This window comes from Cibotium barometz, chromosome 29 (assembly GCF_041138505.1).
Source record: "Cibotium barometz isolate CiBa-2024 chromosome 29, ASM4113850v1, whole genome shotgun sequence".
In the NCBI taxonomy this organism is placed as follows: Eukaryota; Viridiplantae; Streptophyta; class Polypodiopsida; order Cyatheales; family Cibotiaceae; genus Cibotium; species Cibotium barometz.
In genome coordinates, this window is record NC_141074.1 from 37,130,411 (window position 1) to 37,140,563 (window position 10,153).

Here is a 10,153-nt window from a genome sequence, read left to right on the forward strand (position 1 = left end):
CAAATGCACCAATACATACTAATATTTTGCATGATTTAAAGATTTTTTCTAAAATTGCAGAGAATAATATTTAAGAATTTTCCTTTAAGGTTATAAGCCAAGTCAACCAATTGAGAAGTTCTGTTTTCGGAAGTAAATTACATCTTATTTTTTTAATGTCAAAGACCTGGTCTTTCTTCTCAAAGCACTGCTATCACGGAATCTTGGCTACATAAATGTACACATCTCCTCTCATCTCTGACACACTGCACAGCCATTGTTGTCAGCTGTGTGAGCTCTGTCTCACCACCCTCTCTTCCTGCAGCTACTTTAATCCAACCCTTTCCTCACCCCTAAAATCGTGCTCATCTTCTCTTCATCTTGCTTGCTTTCCATCCTACTCCTTTACTTAAAGACAGTGTTAATCTTGATTTAGTCTTGTTAATCTCTGACTTGGATTTGCCTTTGCTGCAGTATCATTAGCGTTTTTGGCTATGGTTCTCTTCAAATTATCCCCTAATCATGTAGTATTATGCTTCCTCGTGCTTGCCTCTCTATTAGCCTTTGCCTCTGCAAACTCTGTTGAGAATGCAGATGGAACCACAACACACCATCTGCATTTCAAGGTAAGCTCAGCTTTCTGCAACTTCAAATGTGATTATGCAGTAGATGGTTAGCATTCTTCTAAACATGATTAATTCTAGATTTGTGCACACCCACTTACTTACATGAATTAATGTTTACTACTACAGATACGTTACATGAATGTGACTCGCCTGTGCAATGCCACCAAGAGAATTGTGTCAGTAAATGGGAAATTTCCTGGACCCAATGTATATGTCCACCAAGGTGACCTCGTCAACGTCAAAGTATCCAACCATGTGGATGACAACATCACAATTCATTGGTAAATTTTATGCTTCTTTATTTTTGATGCTCGATTTTTTTTTTTGAAAGCCTTTCTTTTTGGTGTGCCCCAGATAGAAATTACAGTAACACTGATCCATTCCTCTTTTTGGGTCGATCTTCAACCGAGATTAACAGGAATTTTCTTCACAATGATCCAACCTCTTTCTCTTAATCTTCAATAAACCATATGTAAATTCATCCCTTTATCTCCAAGCTCCTCCTGTTAATCTCTTTCAGAATATATTGTCCTCTTGACCTGACCTGTCTTACTTATTTACATAAATTAATTACAGCCCATTTATCTAGACCGTAATCTTAGATGATATACCATCTATCTACAATAATTATAGCCCATTAATCTAGACCTTGACCTTACATGATAGACCATCTATCTAGATTAATTAATTATAGCCCATTAATATAGACCTTATTAATCTTCAATCACAGAGCATTAATTATAGCCCATTAATCTAGACCTTAATCTTAGATGACAGAGCATCTATCTACATATTTACCTTAGACGATAGACCATTTATGTAGAAACAACATTTTCAAGTGGTCTCCCATCATTGTTTTTTGATGTGTAACTGAAATTCGCCCGCATTATTATGATTAATCTTATTAATCCATCTCTAATTTGTTTGTTTGTTTCGTGCAGGCATGGGGCAAGGCAGATGTTTACAGCGTGGGCAGATGGGCCTGCTTACATTACACAGTGCCCATTGCAGCCAAAAGAGCACTACATACACAACTTCACAGTTGCCAGAGAGCAAGGGACCCTCTTCTGGCATGCCCATATCAGCTGGCAAAGGGCCACTGTGTATGGGGCCTTCATCATCCAACCCCCAAAGGGAAAGCCTTACCCTTTCCCAATCCAGCCAAAGGAAGATTTTCCAATCCTCTTAGGTAAATTTAATCCCCCATTTTATCCTAGGTATGTTAAAATCCAATCTGGGGTTCCTAAATGTATCCTCCTCATTTATACTAGGAGTTATTTTTCATTTTGATAGTTATATAGTCTTGTGGGTTGACTACCATGAGTATATAACATGCACGTTCCTAAAAGGTGAATTTGGGCATGTTCTTGGATTCATCTAGGTATATGTTTATATATTTGGCTATAGTTGCCAGCCTGGTGGGATTCGAACCCGGGTTCATGCCTGGCAAGCCCAATCCCTCTACACCAGGCTACATACATATGGACCTAATTAATTATTTAGCACATCTAGTGCCATTCCATTATCTTCTTATATCACCCCCATTGACATTCATTTCACTGCAAAGCTATTAGAGCTGTGGCACACCCTTTGATTTCCTTGTTTTTTGCTAGGACCTCCTTAGCTTGCATTGGCTCTTCTAATGTGGTTTTCTTATGCTCTTTTTGCAGGTGAATGGTGGAACATGGATGTGCTTGATGTTGAAAAGTATGGTTTGGCCGATGGTGCGGGGTATAATATATCAGATGCTACGACTATCAACGGACAACCGGGCTTGCTTTACCGTTGCTCACAAGAAGGTAAACTTCTAGACTCCTTGTTCAAGAGGGAAAAATGTGGATTGCAAATTGTTGTGTTTATTAAGTAGAACTTGACAAATGTGTTGAGGTGAAAAGGAGGCACAAAGGTTTGTGATAAGAAGGTTTATAGGCAAAGGTTTGTGGTGCTAAATTACTATAGCCTTGCTTAATTTCATTTGACAGTAATGTAATGGGTGGCCTATAAGTTGGATGTGGTGTGTGTGCTGCAGATGCAACCACTATAAGGGTGAAGAAGGGGGAGTCTTATCTCTTGAGGATAATCAATGCTGCCATGAATTTTCAGATGTTTTTCCAAATAGCCAAGCACAAGCTAACAGTGGTGGAGACTGACTGCTCTTTATCAAAGCCATATACAACAGATGTGATAGTGCTAGCACCTGGGCAGACGGCTGATGTGCTAGTCACAGCAGATCAAGCAATCGACACCTTTGTTATGGGCGCGGCGGTTTTCTCTCCACCTAATCCAGCCATTGTCCCATATCCCAACAAAACAACCACTGGCCTTTTCATCTATGAAGATGCACCCAACAGAACCCTTGAAGAGTCGGATTTCCCCACATTCCCAGCTTTCAATGACACTGCTTATGCCCGCAATTATGTGGGCAGCTTAAGGAGCTTGAATAGCAAAGAGTACCCTGCAGAGGTGCCGAAGACAGCGGACCAGAGCTTCCTCTTTACTGTAGGATACTCTCTTGTAGAATGCAAACCTGGTGAAACTTGCCACGGCCCACGTGGGGAGAAGGTGGGAGCATCTGTGAACAACATCACATTCGTAAATCCACCCATCTCGATCTTACAGGTTAGTGTTACCATGTTCATCATCATCAATGCTGCTACTGGAAATTATTTGATGGCCAGTTATGATCTCCATCATTGCTGCTAATAACCTGATTGGGAAGTAAGTTGATGGTTAGATATGGTCTCTAATCATGATGGATTGGGTGGTTTGTTGGCAATCTCAGTTAGCTTAGCTCCATATTTAATCAGCAATTTTCAAAAGTTAATAACTCATGTTGGATGGTGAGTGACTAAGTCTAGTCATCATTGATTAGAATTAATGAAACTCAATTTGGGGGCCTTTGGTGGCACTGCAGGCATACTACCAGCAGACCCATATCAATGATTCATTGACAGCAATGTGGGATGATTCGCTAGCATCAGCAAAGGATACATATCAAGAGGATTTTCCAAGCATGCCATTGTTCCAATACAATTACACCACCGAGTCGCCGGAGAACTTGAATGCAACGTACGGCACCAAGGTGAAGGTGGTGGACTTCAACACCAATGTGCAGTTGGTTCTGCAAAACACAGCAAATCTCTTCTTCGAGAGCCACCCTTTCCATCTGCATGGCTACAACTTCTACGTGGTGGGGATGGGGATGGGCACCTATGATTCAAACAAAGACCCTCCTAATTTCAACCTTGTGGACCCCCCTGCCATGAACACTGTTGCTGTCCCTGCTGGTGGTTGGGTTGCCCTCAGATTCTTCACTGATAATCCAGGTTAGCCTTCTATAATCTTGTCTTCAATCCAGCTCTCTTATTGTGGTGTTCTGTGAGTAATGATGCACGTGCATTTATCTTTGTATGCGAGGAGAAATGTGAAGGATAACCCTTTTAAGTAGGAGGAGGACCAAGTGACCAAGTGTTTTATCTTTATTGTGAAGGATAACCCTTATCTTTATTGAGTTTTGATATATATTTCTAAGAGATTGTTCATGACTCCAATGCTTTTCATTAGTGTATTGTTTATTTATTTCTTTAGTACTATGGAAGAAAAGGTCTTGAATGTAGTCTTCTTAATCCTGCATTATACATATATATATAATCATTTGGGTAGGGAACATTATTGTACATAAATATAAATAGAGCACATTTTTGAGTTGTAGAAAGAGTCTTTTCTCATTTATATCCAATATTAAACTTTGTGTTTTCTTATGTGCAGGGGTGTGGTTGATGCATTGCCACTTTGAGATGCACACGTCATGGGGTATGATGATGGTGTGGATTGTGAAGGACGGGAAGGCTCCTAATGAGAAGTTGCCACCTCCACCCAAAGATTATCCTAAGTGTTAAAATCTAAGGAACAATCTCTAGAGCCCATCTTAGGGTCTTCACACACTTGGAGGAGGCAGGGGTTGGGGTTAGTCAATGAGTGCTTGGATTTGAGATCTATCTTTTCTTGTCGTGTAGCAAGTGGGCAAAGTCCCTTATTTTTATATGGCCTATAGGCTAGTTACCTTCACCTTGGAAGATAATGAAATTCTCTAAGTTGAGCCACTTTGGTCATAGGCACATGGCATCATTGTAATTGTGTGGAATGTTTATTCACACTTGAGATCTCATTTGTTTGGAATAGTCACAAAGTTTCTAAAATAAATTCATAATCTATCATGAAATTTATTTGGTGAGCATTTGCTATTAATCTTTTGGCAAGCTTTTGTTCCTTAGTGTTGTTGTTGTTTTGATGATTCCACATCAACATGTGATGCCTATTCAGTTCAAGCTTCAAAAAGTAATTTTTTTAAAAGTAAGTAGCTGTTTAAAAAAATGTAGACTTAAGTCTCTAGGCTCATGCTTATAGGCTCACATATGCACGCTCAACTCATGCCTCTATCAGACTCGCGTTTAGATTCACATCTTTTTTGTACGACATAGGCTCATGTAGCTTGATGATCTAGATTCACATCACGGTTGGTGGGATCACGTGTTGTGGATTCACGTCTCTAGGCTCACGCTTGTAGACTCGTCGATGTACGCTCATGCTTGTAGACTCGTGTCTATAGGTCCATGCCATTTTGTATGAGCTAGGCTCATGAATTTGATTTTTATAGAATAGGTCTACTTGGGCACACATTTTTATGAAGTAGGTTCAGTGTTGGTGAATTATTGGGTGATAATTGTTCGTAATATCTTAATAATGATACAAAATAGGTCTTCTTGGAAAATGTAGCTAGTATAAATTGTGTGATAGGAAAACTTGGATAGAATATGGGCATGTGTCCTTATTACGAGTCTCAAGGTTGTTTTAAATGCTTGGTATATTAGGTTTACCTACCTCTAGACTCTTACGTCTCCAAACTCACGGATCATCTTCAGACTCACGGCTCATGTTTCTAGGCTCACGGATCACATCTCAGGGTCACAATTTTTTTGTAGGATTGAGGGCTTATGATCTCCTAACTCAAGAGATGGTTTGGTCTAGTTTTTAGAGTTTTTAAAGATTTTTTGGACTTGATGAGAGGTGATTAAGTTTCTTAATTGTAATAAATGGTATTTAAACAAGTGATTAAGTGTTTTTGGATTATTTTTGGTTGATTTTGCATGCTTCTAAGCTACTAATTAATGGTATTTATGCACGTGATTAAGTGTTTTTGGATTGTTTTTGGTTGATTTATATGCTACGATACGTGGATTAGGTATGCCTCCAACACACCTTACATTGATAGACAAACAAAACCAATCTCTGTACTTTGAGACTACTTTGATAACATCCAATTTGTGGTCAATAGCAATATGAAGTTCGGCATATAACAAATCTTTGTTGCCTCCTCATTACAATGGCAATGCACTACCTACCTGTAGGTGGCAATATACTACTACCCAACTGTAATTGATGACAACAAAAAATAACGGGTCCTTGTACGCACTTCATAAACATATTACAAAACACAAATGTGTATGATTAATCTTTTTCCTAGCGAAGCAAACAAGAACTGTAGTGATGGACAGAGAGAGAGAAAGAAATGCACTCATAATGGAGTACCACATGCACTCAAGGGAGTACTACCATAGCCATGGGAAGCTTGAAGCTCCAAGAAAGTATGATTTGATTAGTAAATGATTAGTTAAATCTAATTACAATTTGTTTACTTATATACTTGCCCACCTTTTCACACTTATTAATGTTGGCCTCCCATACTTACGCGGCCATATCCATGCCCATGGGCTTCCCTTATGTCCAAGACCAAGCTCCCTTCATTACAAACCATCCCCACCCAAAGGTTTCGTCCTCGAAACTATGTATGGAGAAATGTATGGGCTGTTAGAAATCTTCTCGACTTCCCTCATGAATGCGTAAGTACAATTGTTTTGCAATACCAAAAAGTATATCACACAAGAGAACTCCACATAGAGCCGTCCACTTATTTTATGTACATATGGACTGCTCTCTATGATGTCCATAAGCCCTTGGAGTCTTGTTGAGATTTGATTGATGAGTGGTGAAGTACACTAATGGCCATGGCTGTCCATACAGTAAATTTACAGCCATGTCATCATCTCAATCCATGCATATAGCTGTCCAAAAACACCATACTGATGTATCCACTTTATCCACTATGATCCAGTGCTTGTAGAAGCTCCGGATGGTCTTTCATGAAGCCTTCGGACTTGTAGAAGCTCTGGATGGTCTTTCATGAAGCCTTCAGATTGCCAAGAAGCTTCTTCATTAGGCAAGACTCTCCACTTCACAAGGTACTCAACAATAGACCTATTTACGAAGGTGTCTTTCTCTCATTCCAATCACCTTCTCCGCCACATATTGAATCATTCCCTCTTCATCCATAGGTGGCAACTCATCAACCACTTCCAATTGAGGTCCCACATACTTCTTCAAATGTGACACATGAAACACATTGTGGATTCTCATGGTAGAGGGTAACAAAAATTGGTAGGCAACCTCACCAATTTTTGTTGTAAGGTCCATAAAAGCGATGAGCAAGCTTTGTATTGGTGTCTCCTTTTAATGAAGCATACCTTGACTTAGGGATTCGTAAGAATACATAATCCCCTTTTGCACCTTTGCAATATTGCACACATCTTCTCAATCTCCTCTTTAGCTTGAGGATTCACTTTTTCCTCACTGAATGCAATAGAAGGTATATGCACCTTATACCTATACATGGCTTCAAATGGAGATATGCCAATACTCATGTGATAGGTGTTGTTATGACAAAATTCAGCTAGGTGTAGCCATATATCCCATGAAGCTTGGGTGTCATAACAATAGTGTCTCAAATAGATTTCGAGCCACTTGTTCACCCTCTTGGTTTGGCCATCCGTTTGTGGATGATAGGCCATACTTGGGGTGAGTGTAGTCTCCATGGAATCAAAGACACTCTTCCAAAAATGGTTCATGAACTTGACATCCCTATCGCTTACCACTTGCTTAGGCATTCCATGCAACCTAAACACATGCTCCATAAATTGTTGAGCCACCATAGAAGCTTTATATTGCACCTTTGTGGGTATGAAATGAGCCGCTTTTGTCAATCTATCCACTACCACATAGGCTATTCCACCCTTGCTTATTAGTGGGCAGCCCGGTAATGAAATCCATGGCTATATGTGTCCACTTTCCTTCCAGAATAGGCAATGGTTAAAACAATCCTCTTGGCAATTGGTTGGGATCCTTGTTTTGTTGGCAAGATAAACACTTTTGCACACAGTCATGCACATCCTTTCAAAGCCCTTTCCAAAAGAAACTATTCCGTATCTTATCATAGGTCTTGAACACTCCAAAATGACCCGCCATGGGTGAATCTAGTGCATCTCTTGTAGGATTTTCAGCTTGAAGGATGAGTGAGAGACCAAATAGACCTTTCCCTTTTACCAAAGCAACCCATTGCACACCTTAAAATGTGGATATTCATCACATAACACTTGCTATAATTTCTAAAACATTGGACTAGCCATGCCATCCACCAAATACTCCTCTTGTATCTCATGAATCCAATCATGATGCACCTCCAAAATGGCATGTATAGTGCAAGCCCACATCCTAGAAAGTGCATCCGCCACCACATTATCCTTTCCCGCCATGTACGAGATCTAGAAATCATAGTTTTGCAAGGTAGCAAGCCATCTCTTTTGCTTTGGAGAAAGGTTTTGTTGGGTGAGGAAATATTGGAGTACCCGATGATCGGTCCTTACTTTGAAATGCCCACCATACAAATAGTGATGCCACTTATTCACGGCATGCAAAATGGCCAACATTTCTTGATCATAAACATGAAAATCCCTCTCCTTCTCGGTGAGCTTTCTACTCTCATAAGCAATCACCCCATGCTCTTGATATAACACGGTACCAATTCCTTTCCCACTTACATAAGCCCATATAGTGAAAGGCTTAGAAAAATCAGGGCAAACCAATATTGGAGATGAAATTAGTGCTTCCTTGAGCTCTTATCAGCCATGACATCCCAAAAAATGCTTCCTTCTTAATCCTATCGGTAAGCGGGGCTACCATGTGAACATAGTGGCATATGAACCTCCTATAAAAGGATGATAGTCCCAAAAATCCCCTTAGTTGAGTAGTGTTGGTGGGTGTAGGCCACTCTTAACACATTGTAGCTTCTTGGGATCCATCTTAATGTCATCATTTCTCACAATGTGACCCAAGTATTCCACCTCTTGTGACATAAATGTGCACTTGATTTGTTTGGCAAACAACTTGTGCTCTCTCAACACCTTCAACACTTGCTCCACATACATCAAGTTCTCTTCCCTTGACTTGCTATACACAAGTATGTCATCAAAGAAGACCAAAATTGATTTGTAGAGGAATGGCTTCAAAAATTTATTCATAAGAGCTTGAAATGTGGCCGGGGCATTTGATAATCCAAAAGGCATAACCATGAATTGAAATAGACCCAGTTCAGTTCGGAATGCCGTCTAAAACTCATCTCCATCTTTCATCCTTATTTGATGATACTCGGACGACTTGAGATCTATCTTGGAGAAATATTTTGCTCCTTTCAACTCATCAAGTAAATCATCAATTCTTGGAATGGGATATCGATTCTTTATAGTGACCTTGTTAAGATCCCTATAATCGATACACATTCTATCAGATCCGTCCTTCTTCTTCACCAACAAAATGGGTGAGGCGAAGGGTGATTGGCTTGGTTGTATGAACCTTATTTCCAAAGGTTCCTCCACTTACTTTGCCACCTCTTCCCACTCAACCTTTGAAAGTCTATAAGGAGGCTTATTGATTGGTTTTGGATTCTTCTCAAGCTCTATGGCATGGTCAACTTCTCTAGTAGGTGGGAAGCATTTTGGTGCCTCAAACACATCTTTGTACTCTTGCAAAGGCATCCATCCCTTCATCATGTATTTGCAGCCCATTGTCCTCTTCTTGATGAGTGAGTTGTAGCATTTAAACAAGGCATAAGATCTTCAACTCTCTCTTCATTTGCTTCATAGACACCAAGGTTAATGCATGGCTGCAAATTCCATCCAAACATAGCTCTTTGCCTTCATGCATAAAACACATTTTCATGTGCTTCAAATCCATTGTAAACCTGCCCAATAGTGTGCAACCAATCGCATCCAAGCACCACATCAATGGCCCCCATGTCAAACACAATCAAATGGGCATCATAAGCATAATCGAAAGACAAAGAAATCCTTGTTGCAACCCAACTCTTACTCAGCTCATGCTGTCCATTTGCAACCTCCATTTTTAGAGACTCCATCATCTCCCATGGGCATAGTCTCAAAGAATTTATTGATTTAGAGTTCACAAAACTATATGTGCTCCCCGAATCAACAAGTATGTGAATTGATCTGCTGCCCCCAGTCTTCCCCACAAGCCTCAAAGTGTTGGAACCTTTACATCCTGCTTTAGCTTCTTGTGAAATGGCACATAGCATGGCTGTCCTTTCTTTTGTTTCAACTTATACCCAATCCTCTCCACCCGGATCAAATGGAAACTCTTGG

General features: G+C 40.0%; 1 protein-coding gene across 1 annotated transcript; it reads left to right on the plus strand.

Moving 5' to 3' along the window:
* The first annotated feature begins 244 nt into the window (after positions 1–244).
* LOC147622119 (laccase-4-like) lies at positions 245–4,643 on the plus strand. Its single transcript, XM_086823218.1, has 7 exons — positions 245–605; positions 732–886; positions 1,547–1,794; positions 2,276–2,404; positions 2,635–3,224; positions 3,520–3,931; positions 4,374–4,643. Exons 1-7 carry the CDS (start codon positions 474–476, stop codon positions 4,502–4,504), a joined length of 1,797 nt encoding a protein of 598 aa, XP_086679344.1. The 5' UTR covers positions 245–473; the 3' UTR covers positions 4,505–4,643.
* Positions 4,644–10,153: the final 5,510 nt, after the last annotated feature.